Source organism: Sphaeramia orbicularis, chromosome 4, assembly GCF_902148855.1.
Source record: "Sphaeramia orbicularis chromosome 4, fSphaOr1.1, whole genome shotgun sequence".
In the NCBI taxonomy this organism is placed as follows: domain Eukaryota; kingdom Metazoa; phylum Chordata; class Actinopteri; order Kurtiformes; family Apogonidae; genus Sphaeramia; species Sphaeramia orbicularis.
This window is the reverse complement of record NC_043960.1, coordinates 5,154,957-5,172,927: the sequence shown is the minus strand read 5'-3', so window position 1 is coordinate 5,172,927 and position 17,971 is coordinate 5,154,957. Positions and strand designations below refer to the sequence as shown.

General features: G+C 37.4%; 1 protein-coding gene across 1 annotated transcript; it reads right to left on the bottom strand.

Moving 5' to 3' along the window:
• Positions 1-571: 571 nt before the first annotated feature.
• On the bottom strand, positions 572-17,333 carry LOC115417409 (interferon-induced protein 44-like). The gene is made up of 8 exons (XM_030131313.1): positions 17,181-17,333; positions 10,733-11,253; positions 10,599-10,647; positions 5,768-5,963; positions 5,304-5,456; positions 3,441-3,612; positions 1,424-1,524; positions 572-1,168 (listed from the first exon to the last, which is right to left on the bottom strand). The coding sequence occupies exons 1-8, from the start codon at positions 17,285-17,287 to the stop codon at positions 965-967; spliced, it is 1,503 nt and encodes a 500-aa protein (XP_029987173.1). The 5' UTR covers positions 17,288-17,333; the 3' UTR covers positions 572-964.
• Positions 17,334-17,971: the final 638 nt, after the last annotated feature.

Here is a 17,971-nt window from a genome sequence, read left to right as displayed (position 1 = left end):
TTAAGACATTTCAGGTTGTTCATATTTGTTAAGGTCATTCACCGTTTTGTGAAAGGATATTTTATGAATGTAAACATTGTCATAATTGTAGTGTTTATTGGTCCAACCCACTTGAGGTCAAATTGAGCTGACTGTGGCCCCTGAGCTAAATTTACATCTTTTTTAAAATATTAAGTGTAATTTCTGCATTTCACAAATTCATCCCATGGGCCAAATTGCACCTTTTAGTGGGCCGGTTTTGGCCCTCAGGCCGTATGTTTGACATCCGTGCACTACCTGTTGAAAAATTAGGGTGGAGATTTTATATTTTTTAGATTATCAAAAAAATGTAAACAACTCATTGGAGATGTCCCAAGTGTTGGCTAAAAGATTTCCACCAATTTTAAGATGATGAGATTTTATATATAATTTAAGTTTTGCCTAGTACTTTGTATCCTGTCTTTGTAATCAATGTATTGAAGCTTCGGAAAATATATGCGTAAACAGCGGCTTTATGGTTAAGTTAGGGTCTTGTCTTATATTATCTTTGACAGAATAGGAAGATGGCAGTCAAAATCACAGCATCCAAACCTAGTGGACAAATAACCATGAACTTTTATTGCATAAACATACAACATAACAGAACACGCCTTTTATCAGAAACTTGCTTAGCATATAAACCCTTAAAATAAAATTAAGGTGTGTGAAAAATAACATCCAGTGTGATCTCTTTGTTGTAATACTGACACTGCTTAGATTCTCCATGACCACACTGGTTGAAAAAACCTGTTACACTGAAACTTAAACTGAACTTAATGCAGCCTGTTTTTTAATTAACTTGGCAGACACAAATTTAGTTTGCCTTACGGTAAATCTTTGTTTATATCACTGGCTGCAACACAAATATTCCACCAAAACATGTTCCTAAACCATGCTTTACAAAGACATGCTGTGTTCTGCTCTTACAGATGCCTAAGGTGGAATGCTAATAACGCTTTTCTTTGACTTCAGTGCTGCTGAGACGGTCACTGATCTCGTCAAAGTAATCATCAGCACAGCGCAGCATCTGGATGACAGCACTGAGCAGCAGGATGTCACAGCTCGTGTCCAGCTCCAGCTCCTCGCTGTAGTTCTTCACCGGAATCACACAGGACATGGGCACACCGAGCCGGTCGCTGATGTCCCGCACCTGGACACACAAACACACAAACAAGACATGAGCTGAGTTCACTCTTTGAACAGTAAATGAGTGGTAAATGAGTTTTTCCTGTATTTGCTTTTTCAGTTGCATGGTTTGTTAGGACTAAATGCACGTTGTAAGTTTATTAATTACAAACCAAAATGTAATGACTTCATTAATGGCTTTGTTTTTCTACTAAATTGAATGAAAGCTGGAGCAGGAGTTCTATTTCTCCCTATTTCTATCAAATCCTAAAATGCTCACCATTTCTCTGATGTAGCCGCTTTTATAGATGTTTGTCACATCCTCCTTCACCAGAGGGCATGCTTCATCTACTTTGGTGAGCAGGACCAGCTGAGGAATCCCTAAAGACAAAACAAACAGAACATTCACACGTCAGCTGTGAAGTCCCTCATGCCCCGTCCCTGCTGATGTGGAGATTTGTACAATATGTACTGGACACTATATGATCAATATGATAATTAAAGAAATATTCATAAATAAGTGTGCAGAAGTATTGTTGTATGTAATTAGAATGGTTTTACCCCAAACGCCTCCTTCGTGTTTTGGCGATAACTAGGACAGATTTGGTTGGATTTCTTCTCCCTTGATAACCAACATAGTGGACCCCTAGTGGAAGAACCCTATGGAGTTCAACTCCTCTATGAGGATTATGAGTCATCCACATGGGGGCGCTTTAGTTAAAAATCAGTTTTTTGGACAGAAATCAAACAATAATAGGCTGATGGAGATAAAATTTGGTTCATATTGATCGTTTTCCTAATGTCCATGTTCTGTCTACCATCCAGAGTTCATATGGGGTCATTTTCATTCACTACGTGAAGTTTTGTGGGAAAAATTGGTTCTTTGACCATAATTCATAATTCTGCCACTATCAGGTCCATGTAGTTCAAACTGAGTTCATATCCATTGTGTAACAGTTCTCTTTGAGTTTACAGGACATCATGGGTCACCATTTTGACACCAGGTGGTGTGTTTATACAAATGGTTGGGGGAGCAGAAAATTGGGGGGATTTTGCAGATATATCCTTGCTGTCGGCCCCTGACAGCGAAGCCTGGTGATAATTATGAGGGTATAAGGTAGGTAAAGTAGATACTTTTCTGTTCGTTTGTTCCTCTCGTTCATAGATGAACAGCATTGTCACAAAAACTGAGATTTTGAAAAACGCTTTCTGAAGTGTAGATTTTCGTAACTCCTGTTTGTATGTATCTGTGTGTTCAAAACATAGAGATTGTTAAATGATGGCGTCACATCTAGGTATGTAACAATATGAAAATTTCATATCATGGTTATTGTGACCAGAATTATCACGGTCATCATTATTATCGTGGTATTATTGAAATTGTGCTCAAAATGTTCAAAAAGTACTGATACACACACTGAAATAATTTAACCAAGTTGTATTTTGAAAAAAAAACAAAAACAAAAAAAAACAAATAAAATAATTGGCACAATGCACTTTCTCTTGGCTGAAACATTCATATATTAACCCTTAGTGGTCTGAGCCTATTTTGACCCTTTTTTCAGTACTTTTGATTTTGCCTTTTTATACTATATAAAGAAATGTTTCCTATACCCATGTTTGGTATCTTTTTTTCAGCACAACTTCCTCAATCTCATCTGCCTATTATTTTTTTTTACTTTAACCTACTATATCAACATAAAAGGCCAGAAAAGACACAAAAATATATAAAATCCGATTTGAAAAATGTATATAATTTATAGCATAAATAACACAAAGATGCTTAACGAACCTTTTCAAAAACTTTAAAAGTGAATATTGGTTCCAAATATTAGGTATATAAATTAAAATTGTAATAAATTAAAACTATACTCAAATATTTGACATAAAAGCAGATCTTTACATAGGCGTTTTCTCCGGAAAAGTGCGGTAATCAGACACGGTTATCATGATAATTAGAATTTAAACAGCAATACTAACCGTTGGCAATTTCACCGCAGTTTATCGTTATACCGGTAATCATTACATCCCTAGTCACATCCCATTTTCCTCATGTCTATTATGTGTTTGTGTCATGAAGCTCCACCTGAAATATCTAAAACAGGTGTATAAATCAGTTTATGACCTGCTGTAGATGGAGGTCAGCACCGATATCTTTGGGAGATGGACCAGACTGGACCGGACCGGACCAGCGTTATGGACAAATCCACAATATGTAAAGAAAGCACTTCCACAACCAACACTGAAGGTAAGGTAACTTTGTCTTCAGATGTACTGACAGGGTTCATTTTACTGACCCATGAGGTTGACTTTTCTGCGGATGGCATCCAGCTTCTCCTCAACCTTAGACGACAGGATGGAAATCTTGCAGGTGTCAGTGACGTAGACCACACAGTGGATCTGATCTTTGAGCTCCGGACACTTTCGGTAGCCGTGACTCTCCGATTGCAGAGGAGCAGAGGGGTTGAACTGAGTTATACAGATAGAAGACACTCAAAGTTTACTACAATGACAATGTAAAGGACCTAAAATATGATGTTTGTTCAATTTATTACAGTTTTCTTGTGATCTATGTTGATTTTGTCTCATTTGGTTAAATTATAAAAACAGGTGCTTTTACTTTTGAAAAAGCTTTTATTTTGAAGGTGAAAATGTGGTAGGAAGTAAAAAGATGTTTATAATGGTAAATGTGAACAAGTGTTTCTTATGCTGTGTTTCAAGTTATGCTTTGTTTACTTAGCACCTGGTTGAAAAGGCACAAGTTTTGTCAGTGTTAATGTCATTTGTGTGCAACGTTGAGTCATATTATAATTGACTTTTCTTAGAAGTTTTATCAGAGTTTGTATTGATTAAGCCTGCATGTGTAAATTAGCTAAATTGTCATATTAGCCATAGGACATCAAAATTCTGTTGTCATTGCTATTCTTTGGCTAAATCAGTGTTTCTCAAAAAGTGGCGCGAAGGCTTGCCAGGGGGGCATGGGATCATTCCTAGGTGTTTATTTTTTCTTCAGGTTTGAACATGTAGCAGGTGGAACTAATGTTTTAGTGTTGGAACACCCTGGACTCATTTTAGGGACGTACAACAAACAAATCTACTGCCATGGTGATCTGCCACTAGACTAGACAAAGAGTTTAGGTTTGGAGAGTGGACAAGGACTGGACTGGAAAAGAAAAATGTGCAATGTTTGTGTTTTTGCACAGTTTGTACAGTTTGCACTTTAATGTTCTCAGATGTGCAACATAAACGGGCTCACTGCAGCCACTGATATTGTTAAAATGTTCATCTTTGTTACCAAAATGTGTTTGTTGTTCTAAAAAAAAAGTACCTTGTTGTCATAGTTGTAAGATAATTACACATTTCCTATTTTTATTTTGAAAAATAATGTCTCAGGGAGCAGTGTTGTTGAGTTCATTTGTATTGTTCAATCAAAAATGTACATTATTTTTAATTTGCACAACAAATTATCCAAGGAAAAGCAAAAAGTATTCTTACAATATTGATGTTTCTTTCAATAAAAGTAATAATTGCACCACAGGTACAATGTTGTTGGGGTTGAGGGGGGCTTGGAGATTTTTCGTGCTCCAAAGGGGGGCCCAACAGAAAAAGATTGAGAACCACTGGGCTAAATTAAGATAGCTAATAAGAGGAAATTTGTGTTTAAGCTGTAAGATTTGTTTTGCAATAACTGCAGTACATTTGAATGTGGGAGAAAGGTTTTGAAAAACTGTAGTTTATGTAATTTGCAAATTTTTTTGTGGGATGTATGTCGTCGGCCTATTATTATAGCACTCTATTGGAGATTGTCACTGACTGTTAAAATGGTTAAAAAGGGTCATTTCATAACTTTATTTGAATAGTAAAGTTAATTCTTTTTCAGATTTAAGCTTTAAGCAACAGTAAAATGTATTCCATTGTGATTAAATGTTACTGGAATATTTTAAGTCTCAAAGGGATAGAATGGTAAAATAGCATCTTTGTTTTTTATTTTCCTCCTAGCTCTTACAGTGTGTTCAGAGAAAAGCTTAAGAGCTACAGTGTTATAAATAAAGACTTTCATGAACCATCAGTTGAAGAGTAAAGACCATCATTCAACCAGGGATGCTACAGACAGTATTATTTTCCTACCATGTCCTCCTGAGAGTAGAAAAAAGTTTCACCTGGTAACAATCTGGCAGATGACCTTTGAGGATGCTGCTGATATCATCTATATCAAGCCCCGCCCCTTTGTTTTCCTCCAGTCCCATGGTGTCACACAGGAGGATTGGCAGAGGTTTTCCACTTCGTCCAGCTCTCACAGAATAGGCGCGAAACTGTCAAAGAACAGATCAAAATGATGTGGATTTAACAGCAGTTTCCTTAAGAATAAAGCACAAACGAAAAAGTAGGCGGAGCTTATTAATACTCAAAACTTTGCCCCTCCTGCTCACTGATACCCACTTTTTTCATTTTGAGGCTTAACTTTCAAACTTTTGAAAAACTTAAGAAAAAAAAGTGTGTGTGAAATTTGAACAGAATCGGGTGAACAGCATTCGAGAAACAGGTTTCACAAAAAAAAAAATCACAGACAAAAGGATGTTATACCTCTGTCTGTGTGTGTGTGTGGGGTGGGGGTGTTAAATACCTGTGTGGTGAGGCTGGTGGTGGAGCTGCCTGCGATGGCCTGGCTGGTGACATGACCTCTGAACACTGACTTAAAGGAGTTGAAGAAGCTGGATTTTCCGGCTCCGACTGGTCCGATGAGCAGAACCCGAAACTGGGACACAGAGCTGTTCATGGGCTGGTAGGACTGAATACTGTCCATCAGCTTCACCCTCTGCCTGTTTAACAAAGAACAGAGAGTTAATAATTTGGCTAATATTAGGTAATACACGAGTGATGAAGATGTAATAAGTTGGTTTTTAAATGGGTAAATCTGGGTAAGATTGTATTGATATTTATTAGAGATGCACAATATATTGTTTGAGCATCGTCATCGCAATGTATGTGTGCACAATAGTCACATCACAGGTCCTGGAATGTAGGAGGTAAATGAACTCAACATGTTTTCATCTAATTTCATCCTGGGTACCTGACACACACTGCACAGTGATCCACTAATCACAATCGTCCTTAATCAATTTGCCGAAGCAGACCACACCCCTGCACATGGAGTGAGTCGCTGGTAAGAACATTGAAAAATGAGCAACAAACAAGAGAAAATCACTGAAAACTAAGACTTGGTGCCAAAAGTCAGTTATCTGGAATTCAATGATTTTATAACGGAACACAACCTTGATTTTGTTTTTAACTGAGACTTGGTTGGATCAAAACAACAGCACAGCTGTTTTCATTGAGTCAACCCCTCCCAACTATAATTTTATTAGTGAGGCCAGAGTAAATCGGAGAGGAGGGGGAGTAGCAGTTTTATTCAAAAACTCTTTCCAATTTAAAAAACTATCTTTCAGTAATTTTTCTACTTTTGAATATGTGGCTCTTCAGCTGAAGTCCTCCCCTCAAGCCATATTAGTAAATGTCTACAGGCCACCTAAATACTGTGCAGACTTTTTCAATGATTTGAATGAACTGCTGTCCATAATCTGTACTGAATATGACTGTATAATCATTGTTGGTGATTTTAACATCCATGTTGACACCCCCCAGGACAGAGGGGCTAAAGAACTGTACTGTACTCTGGACAGCTTTGGGCTGAGTCAGCATGTGTCAAAACCCACACAGAACAGGGGGCACACTCTGGACCTGCTTATCGCCAAGGGTTTAAACATACACAAGGTTGTTGTGAGCGATGTGGCCCTGTCTGATCACTGTTGTGTTTTCTTTGAGAGCTCTCTCTCTGTGCACACAAGTAATCAGAGAGAAGTTATCGAGAAGCGATGCATTACTGAAAACACCAGTGAAATGTTTAATGTACTTTTTTCTTCTACAGCAACCCTGCCTTGTGGTTCAGTCAATGAGCTAGTGAATAACTTTAATTCTAAAATGTTAAATGTGATAGACGCCATTGCTCCCATTAAGTTGAAGGTTGTCTCTAGCAAGAAAAGATCTCCATGGAGAAATGCCATGGCAGTGAAAAATGAAAAAAGAGTGTCAGAAAGCTGAACGCAGGTGGCGAAAATCAAATCTCCAGATTCATTTTGACATCTACAAAGAGAAACTTCACACTTATAATCAACAGCTGAGGAATGCAAGGCAGTCTTTCTTCTCAAACATTATCACCAGAAACAAAAATAATGCTCGAACACTGTTTTCTACTGTTGACAGACTAACAAACCCCCCTGTGGTAATAGCACCTGAACTTCACTCTGCCAGGGCCTGCAATGACTTTGCTTTGTTCTTTACAGAAAAAATTCAGCATATTAGACAGGCCGTGAATTCCTCAACACCAGGTTCAGGATCTGTGCTGTCTGAAAACCATTTAAACACCCTGATGCAGTTTAATCCAATCAATGACAAAAATCTGGAGGACATTCTACACCAGCTGAGCTCTTCCTACTGCTGTCTAGATGTTTTACCCACAGATTTTTTCAAAAAAGTTTCACACATCATGGCATCTGACCTGTTACAGATTGTAAACGTGTCTCTAAGCTCAGGAGTCTTCCCACAGACCCTAAAAACAGCTGTTATTAAGCCGCTCCTAAAAAAGAACACTCTAGAAAAGACCTCAATGAACAACTACAGGCCGATATAAAATCTTCCTTTTTTAGATAAAATCACTGAAAAGGCTCCAGTGTCCCAACAGGTAAATTACTTCTTAACAGTCAACAGCTGCTTTAACGTCTTTCAGTCAGGTTTTAGACCACATCACAGCACTGAGACAGCTCTGCTCAAAGTATTTAATGACATTCGCTTAAACACAGATCATGGCAGATCTTCAGTTTTAGTGTTACTGGACCTCAGTGCTGCATTCAACACAGTCGACCATGATATATTACTTGATTGACTGGAAAATTGGGTGGGACTATCTGGCACAGTTCTTGATTGGTTTGCATCCTACTTAAAGGGCAGGGATTATTTTGTGTCAATAGGTAACTTTAAATCTGAGCAGACCAAAATTACATGTGGAGTCCCCCAAGGCTCCATCCTGGGGCCCCTTCTGTTCAACATCTACATGCTTCCACTGGCTCAGATCATAGAAAAAAACAAAATAGATTACCATAACTATGCAGATGACACACAGCTCTACATTTCAATGGCCCCAGGTGACCATAGCCCCATACAAGCACTGGGTAAATGCATGGAGCAAATATCTGAATGGATGGGCCATAACTTTCTTCAGTTAAACAGAGAAAAAACTGAGGTAGTCGTTTTTGGACCCAAGGAGGAGCGTCTTAAAATCAGCATGCAGCTCCAGTCACTTCAGTTAAAAACTTCAGACCAGGCCAGGAATTTGGGTGTTGTCATGGATTCAGACCTGAATTTTAAAAACCACATACAAACAATTACAAAGTCAGCTTACTATCACCTCAAGAACATTTCTGGGATTAAAGGACTGATGTCGCAGCAGGACCTTGAAAAACTGGTCCATGCATTTATCTTCAGTCGAGTTGACTACTGTAACAGTATCTTCTCTGGTCTGCCTAAAAAGTCTGTTCGACGACTGCAACTGATCCAGAATGCTGCTGCTCGAGTCCTCACTAAGACCAAGAGAGTGGGCCACATCGGTCCAGTTCTGAGGTCTCTACACTGGCTCCCTGTCTCTCAGAGAACAGACTTCAAAATTCTCCTGCTAGCATATAAAGCACAGAATGGTTTAGGCCCAAAATACATCAGAGACCTTCTACTATAGTCCAGTATGAACCATCCAGACCACTCAGGTCATCTGGTGCAGGTCTGCTCTGTGTTCCCAAAGTCAGAACTAAACATGGAGAATCAGCGTTCAGTTTCTATGCTCCATATATCTGGAACAAACTACCAGAAAATATCAGGTCTGCTGAGAATCTGAGTTCTTTTAAGTCAAGGTTAAAGACTCATCTGTTCACTGTTGCCTTTGACTAAAAGGATTTTGACTTTTTAAACTTTATATTCTCTTTGAAACTCTGCACTGCAAGTCTTACTTTAATATGTGTGTGTTTTTATTATTTTATTTTATTCTATTTTTTTTTTTTTTTTTTGATTTTATGTGTTGTTTTCTTACTTGCTGTTTTTAATCACCTTTTACATGTTTCTTTAATGTTTTAAATGTGTTTCTTTTTGTTTCTTTTATTTCAATGTCCTGTGTGAAGCACCTTGAATTGCCTTGTTGCTGAAATGTGCTATACAAATAAACTTGCCTTGCCTTGCCTAATTTGTTTGACCATTTACATCGGCACCACACAGCTATTATATACTCCTGAGTAGTTTTTTGTATCGCAATATATATCGCAGGGTTAAAAAAATCGCAATGTCAGTTTCTTCTAATATTGTGCAGCCGTAATATTTATGTATGTGTAGTCATGCAGAAACACATTTATCCCCATAACACCAAACGTATCATATTTGATACATGAGTTTTGAAGCCCTCTACATGATCAGTGATATTTTTTTTCTCGAAAAACCTGATGTATACAATTAGATAAATGTAATACACAGATAATCCACCAGGGGGGAGGAATTCATTCACCAGAGGCCTTTCCAGTGACACTACAAGACTGTCATTAATGAGGAAGGAGGAAGAACTTTCACAATTTTGAAAAGGAATTACCAATTTGTTAGACATGTTTGTGTTATATTATGTGTGTTTGTTCAAAAATAACAATATTTAGGCACTGAGACCCGATGTATCAAATATGACACAAAATTGAAACTCATACATGGAAATTGATATTTGAAAACATTTTTTTCTTTTTGGTTGTTCAGAAGGACCAACAAAGGCTTCAGTTTCAAAGAACTGGAATTTTTTTGTCAGTGATTTAATGGTTCAGGCTTTACAGGGTTAAAATTGGCAAAGATGCTCGGACAGACGGACAGACAGAAATAAAAATAAAGCACAAGAGCAAACACTATACATGATAAATTACAAGTATAAACAAGCCTGGGTAAAAAAAACCCAGGATAATAACTGTAATGTGTCAAAATAAAACAGTAAATAAAAAGGTGTAAAGTAAACTGTAATGTAAAAGTGCTGCAGCATCAGCAGCACTTCTCTATATTTAACCTTTTTAAGTGATTTATCACCATTTATTGCAATATTATCTTCTTCATTTTGCATTTTTCAATGAAAACTATGTATTTTCCTATACTGAATTCACTGATCATGGAGATGTTCATAAGAGCTGAAATTACAGTTGAGGGTTGTTATATATAAAAACCACTGATCCCACTAATGCTGGAGTTAATGGAGAACTTGCGGTTTTCCATCGGCTGCAGCAGCAACACAAGCTTTAATAACAGGTCAAGGAGGAATGAAGGAGGAGTGAAAACACAGGTAGGAAGAAGGTGGAGGACATGGCGTAGGATGGTTATTGGATCCAACTTACTCAGGTTCCCAAACTATCATCCTCCATGGCTTCTCAAGTTCAGTGGTTTCTGTCAAGAACAAAAACAACTTTTCAAAATGAACTGCAACATCCATTTTGATCACATTTAATCATTGATCAGCGAGATGACTTACCCTCAACTTCATAGACTTCACACTCAGTCAGGTTAAGGTTGTTTCCATGCATGTCTGCAGCAGTGAAATTGTAGTAGCTCCCAGGGTTGGTATAAACTACAGCTTGACCTCCATTGAGAAGAACCAGTGCTTCTCCAAAATATGGACCAGAAGTACTTATCATTCTCACTGCATAAACAGAACTAGTGACTGGGTATTTGTTGAGCCTTTCTCCTCTGAAGTTGAAAAGAAAGGCCTTGTCATCATTCACATACTGCCCAGACTGACTAAAGGGTTTGCTGGTGTACCCTCCAAACACATAACCAGAATTATTATAGCCCACAGACACAGTGGGGCCATGGTTATCACATCGCTGGTGGAAGGCTGCGGCGGTAAAACCGTGGACGGACGCCTTGTACAGCAGCTTCAGTCGGATCGTCCCCAGCTCCTTCCAGATGGTTACCTGCTGGGTCCTGGTCAACATGGAGTTCATGGTAGAAGGTTCAGTTGTCTCAAAACTCAGTGTTTGTTCACTTTGGGGTCTGAAAAAACAAACAAATAAAACAAACTATATCACAATCTGCCCATGCAGGTCTCTCAACAGTTATGGTCCTTGGCCTTGACCTTTGACCACCAACATCCCTTCAGGCCATGACTGCATCCAAATTTTGAAAATTGTAAATTAACACGTCTCTGGCAACACATTTGGGTCAGTTATGTCACGTTTCCACTACGTGGAACTGGCTCGACTCGGCTCGGCTCGACTCTGGTACCAGGTCCTTTTCCTGGAGACCATGTCCATTACAGGATACTACCATCATTACAGTACCTGGACGTCATAGCGATGCGGTGCGTTACTTCCATGTCGTCTGCTCAGAGTTGCTGATAAACTCGCTCGTTGCGTGTTGTCTCATCAAGCTCACGCTGAATTTTTACATCGGCCACCAAAAACTGAATCTCCTCGACCGACTATGGTGTAGCTTTGCGGGCTGTCATCATGTGGATTAACCTACCGCTATATTTGCTGAAAACTTCTGCATCTGTTTTTTGTAAAACGGCGGGTCACAGAGACAACTGTCTGACCAATCACTGGTCTGCAGTGTTTACACGTCACATTTCAGTATCTGGTCCCCAGTCTTGGAACCTCTGTGGAGGTGATACCAAAAAACTAGTACCAGGTACCAGGTCCTTTTTCGAAATGGAAATGCAAAAAGGCCGAGTCGAGTCGAGCCGGTACCACGTAGTGGAAACGCGGCATTAGTCCAAGTAGAGTTACCATCAGGCATGAACAGATGGGCAGTTGATCCGATTTTTTAAAATTTATATAGCACCAAATCATAACAAAAGTTATCTCATGACACTTTACATATAGAGCCGGTCGAAACCAGACTCTTAAGCCAATTTACAGAAACCAACAGAATCCTCCAGGAGCAAACACTAGTGACTGATGGCAGTGGAAGGAAAAACTCCCTTTAACAGAAGAAACCTGGAGCAGAGCCAGACTCCTGGAGGATGGAGGTCTAACAGGACCAGCTGGGGTTAACTGAAGGAGTAGCATGCTCAGTTTCGATGTTAGTTGTTTTACAATGACAAATAAATAAACTCAAACTTAAAGAGAGAAGGTAAAGGAAGAAAAAGAGAAAGATAGAGAGAGAGAGAGAGAGACTGGGGGAGAAGGTGGAAAGTAGAGGGAGACACATGGATGCAGCTGATGCACAGCAAACTGCACCTGAACATCTATGGAACTATATAAGAAACACTATCACAGCTATATGGAAAAGTGTAAAAATGGAAGACACTAAACAGCACGTTGACCCTTTGGGTGGAAATATAAGGACAAAAAAAAAGGACCAATGGCCCTGGAGCTTACCGGACAAATTAAAAGCTTTGGGAAATGTATCAGATGCCATTTATTATCACCCAGTTCTGTGTATTTATTCTATTACAGAAACAGCCCATGTTTTGGTCATATTCCAATCAGATCTGTAAAAAATTCAAATTCCAACTTGATTTTCAAACTCGTCAACATTACCCTGAACTTTCAAAGTTCCTGGTGCGTTTCCACCAAAAATTACCCTGGTAAATGACTCTCCCCCAGCCCCCAATTTATCCCGAAGAAGTTCCTGGTACAGAGGTAGTACTTTCCAGATTACCAGGAACTTTAAGGGGCTGGCTGTGTGCTGCAGAACACTGAGTGGTGGACTAGACTGGCAGCGTTTCCGCATTCTGTTCACCGCCAATATTTAACTCATTTAATTTCCACAAGCTTTGTATTTTGATTATTTGGAAAATGGACCAAAAGAGAAGCCATGACAAGTGGACAGACGACGAGGAAATTCAGACGGACTTTGAATCACCGACACGAAACAAGCGAGTAAAAGCTGTTGGAGCCAAATATAAGACACAAGCCTAAAGAAATACGAGAAAAGAAGAAGAAATTTATGCAGGATTAAAAGAAACTAAAGGACCACAACAGTCGCAGTGGATCTGACTGTCGAACAAACCAATAGTATGTATATGACAGAAATATTCACTGTTTAGTTCATTCCACATTGTAACAGTAGTCAGTGGCATCAGCTGTTTAGTCAGAAGTGAAGTCCAGTTAACCTAATACTAACTGGTCAACAGTCTGACACTAAACCTAAATCACAGAACTGGATGTATTCGTGTTGTCACCGTGAGCTGAACACCGATTTATTCTGTATGTTTGTGATTTCCACCTGAAATGGACCGGACGGACTCGCTTCTTTTTCCAAACCTGCAGCTCCTTTGTGTCCTGGTCCATCGTCTACTGCTGTTTACAACAGCCCAGGTCAGACAGGTCACATGTCACATCACACTGGTAGGAATCTGTCATCATGTGTTCTGTTACTCATTTATGCGTATTTATTACTTTTCCAGTAGGAAAGCGAAAAAGGGACCAGGACCATGGAGTTCCAGACCGGCTGTCCAGGACCAGCTGGACCAGACCCTGGTCCACAAGCCTGAACGCTTCACACATGTTTATTTCCCTTTTAATCTCAAGGCACCTTGTTTTTTTGCACCTTTTGTTTTGTTTCAAATTTTAATAAAAAAAAAATCTAACCTAATACTGTCTGTTCATTTACAAGGCATCAAAATATGAGTATAAGTACTTTTATCAGTAATATGCAGTTGAATTAAATGCAGGCACTTGAGTAAATGTGTCTGACTTTAGGGTTGAACCTGGACTATATCTGTAAAACAACAGAAATGAAACAGAACCATCCATCACACTGAAAGTTAGATGTGATTTAGTTTAAGGAATGAGAAGTTTAAAATACATGTTCTACCATTTTTAAATACAAATTAAGAATATGTAATGATGGTTAACTTCATTTAAAATGTATTTCAGAGGGATTAAGTGATTCAACAACCAGTAAAACGTTAAATCCAACCTGTCCACTTCAGTACTGTGTCATTTTATTGAACTAGAGGTCAGTTTGTGAATGTACATGAACTGGACTACAGGTTCTGTTACTGCTCCCTCATACATCATCAACCTGATTTGAATAAATTACCCTGAACTTTCAGATGTGGTGGAAACGCAATTACCAGGAACTCTTTTACCCCAAAAAGTTCCTGGTAAAAAAGTTCCTGGGCTTTTGGTGGGAAAGGGCCTATTGATACTTACTGATTCAATCCACTTCCTTTCTCTTATAATGGGGAAATGTTTCAAAGTCACACCAAATCCAGAATCAGATCCAGATCAAAATAATTTCAATACCTTGTGTTGACATCATCATAAAAAAGCTGTATACCAAGTTTGAAGTCAATCAGAAAAGTAGTTTTGGAGAAGAAGACGATTGAAAATTTTGTAACGGACGACAGACGACAGTAGCTTACAGCCTGTCGGCCGGCAAACTAATAAAAACAAGATTGATCGGCTGTTTACAGCTGTTTTGTTTCAAGTTGTTTTGTTGAAACTGTTGAAGGTGTTTAATAAACACATTAAGTGCATATATATTTCCTTCTTTCTTGAGTCTGTTTGCTCATGCAAAATGAAACGCAATAAATATAGATTAAAAATGAATGATATTTAATTGTGATTAATTGAAATTAATCCACAGCAACCCTTTGATTAATCTGATTAAAATTTTAATTTTGACAGCACTAATATAAACAGACATGTATAAAGCCCACACATACACAACACGTATATATTAAAACAAACTAGTAAGACACAAAATTGGAACAGCAGTTGTACAATATGTGCTAGACAATATATGATCAATATGTCAGTTAATGAAATGTCCATAATTAGTGACAGACACTGACTAATGCATATGTGTTGACATGAGAACTTTACTAAACCAACAAAACTAATGTTGGACCAAGACTTTTACACACAACTGTATGTTCATATCTGCTGACTTTTGGTCTAATAGTAGTTCAGATATATCCAGTACTTCAGTGTTATTGTGATGACTGAATTTCTTCAAGTCTGACTTAGTTTTAGATGAACTGATAATAGACTCTTACAGACATGGAACAGCGATTCCATGACAAATGCCCACAAGACCAATGCTCACAACCTTAATGAAAAGAGACAAATGCCCACAATTTGTAGTAAGGCATTATTCCAATGGGGGACCTATATGAAGCATGCAAATACTGCAGATATTTTAAGTACATATGTTCTGCAGATATCTACATATGGAATCAGTATTCAGTTGTTAAGCAACAATAGTCCAGATAGTTATGTCATAGTAACATTATTGATACAGGATCTGAACTAAGCCTTTATGATGTGTGACTACATTAAAATAATGCAAAAGGACAGTTTAATTTGGATTTCTTTTTCTGGAGAATATTTTATATATACTCAGGTGCTACATGTACACACACACACACACACACACACACACACACATATATATATATATATATATAAAATTTTTAAACAGATGGTCTTCAGTGGCATTCTTGACTGCCTGCAGACCGTCCCTTACAGCGTCTTTGATCTGTGTGAGGGTGCTTCATGGTATGGGCTACACTGAATAAAAATGCAATGGACAGTTCAATTTAACATGTAAATGCAAATACAGATTTTTCTTACATGGGACTTTAACATATTCTTTAAGTTTATAACTTGTCGAGGTGAATATTTCACATATGAATCCTCAGGCAATGGGACTTGGAGTGTTTGTTTAATTTAACATTAACATTTTTCCTCAGTAGCTGTGAATATGTCTACATACGGAGGTGATGAGATGTCACAGCTACTGTTTTTTGCATCTCCTTACTAACAATGTATATAATTTTGTTACTTTTGTTGCTAATAAAATATTATGAAATAAAGTTGTGGGCATTTGTCTCTTTTTTCATAAAGGTTGTAAGCATTTGTCTGCGCACCTGAACAGCCTGTTTTTCCTGCACTGCTTTAACACACCTGCATGACGTCACATCTGACCACGTTTGTGTCAAACTTTAAAATACAGTCTCAGTAATAGCATTAAATTAAATTAAATTAAATTAAATTAAATTAAATGACTGGAAGTGGAATTGTTAGTTTATTTGGATTGTTCATTGTTTTGCGCAAAATGTAGAACCTTAGTTGTTTTGTTTTTTTCGTTGTTTTGTCACTTTTTACAGTCACTCTTATCCAGGTATCACAACTGTACGACGACGTATTAGGGCCACGTAAGAAAAAAAAAAAAAACGCTTGTCACCACGAGAATAAAGTCATTATTTAACGAGAATAAAGTTGTAGTTTTAAAAAAAAGTCATTATTTAACGAGAATAAAGTCACTAATTAATGAGAATAAAGTCATTTAACGGGAATAAAGTCGTTAATGAGAATAAAGTCATTTAACGGGAATAAAGTCGTTAATTAATAGGAAAAAAGTCGTTGATTAACGAGAATAAAGTCATTATTTAACGAGAATAAAGTCGTACTTTTATGAGATTAAACTCGTAATATTTTTGAAAATTCGACATTTTCCGGTTTTACGGCGAAGGCAATAAGTGAAGCAGCATCCTTCCTTCTGTTGGACTGAAAACCTCACAGTAGAATCCCCACAGTTTGTTCAGAAACACCAGACCCTCTGTGTTTAGTTCTGGTGTTTCCACTGATAACCCTACAGATGAACACTTCATCAGTTTCTCCTCCACAAAAGAGACAATTTACTACAAATCAGTTCAGTTCTTACAACAAACCCAAATGTGTGTAAACTTTTCAAAGTCCTCAGACTAATGTGTTGATGGAGGATAGATTAATGAAAGCAGAACTTCACAAAATGTTCCAAGTTCTACATCAATGATTAGGTACAACTTCTCATTATATTATGACTTTATTCTCGAAATATAACGACTTTACTCTTGTAGTGACCAGCGTTTTTGTTTTTTTTTAATACGCCGTCGTACAACTGCGTCATTTAGTCACAAAATAAAATCAACAAAGCACTAAAGGCGATTAAATAAACAGAACATCCTTCATTTCCAGTCTTACCTTCTACTCCAGATGAGGGGAGCCTGTGGACAACTGCAGATCCAGACTGTGTGCTGCTGTTCAAAACCCTCCCGTTTATCCAGAAATGAAACTGAAAGTATCCACATCCATCATGTCTGCGATCTGAGAGAAGTACCACACCTTCAAATGAGAAAAATATATCATATCTAAAGTCATGAAAAAATAACTATAATTACACATTTTGAACATGGCATTCGTAATTTAGAATTTGTTGTAAATTTGATCATTTTATTTGGTAAATTTCATATACACAAAAATAAACATACCAAAACACACCCACATGTTAAAATCTTCCTGGTGGAATTTAAAAAAAAAAAAAAAAGTTAAATCTCTAGAATTTAGCACTAGCACCCTGGCAATTTATAAAGAATTCTTTAAAATAGACCAAACTCTCTGATGTATTTATTAATTTTTGTTAGATATGTTTATTTATATATATATATATATATAAATATATATATATATATATATATATATACACACACACTAATATTTGTCTGTTCTACTTTGTGTCTTTAAATCTATGCATTTTTTCTTAAATGTATTTGTTCAACTGCTTTGTCTTTTTGACATCTTGATGTTTGTTCAAAATTTATATGTCTTGTATACCTAAATATTTTTAATAAAGTTGAGGGGGAAAAAATTCTACACCTGAACAAAACACCTTCAAATGAATGAGTTTGAAAAAATATAAAATATTACCAAACAAAAAAAAATCTATCAAGATATTCAATAATTAATTGAATGAATTAAAATGACTAAATGTTATA

Bases quoted from the DNA above. Each gene is read 5' to 3' on its own strand.
- LOC115417409 (XM_030131313.1), bottom strand. From the start codon at position 17,287: ATGTGGATACTTTCAGTTTCATTTCTGGATAAACGGGAGGGTTTTGAA. The intron at 11,254-17,180 runs GTAAGACTGGAA...TTGTTTTTTCAG, and splicing joins CCCCTCATCTGGAGTAGAAG to ACCCCAAAGTGAACAAACAC. The intron at 3,613-5,303 runs GTGAAACTTTTT...TGTATAACTCAG, and splicing joins ATCTGCCAGATTGTTACCAG to TTCAACCCCTCTGCTCCTCT.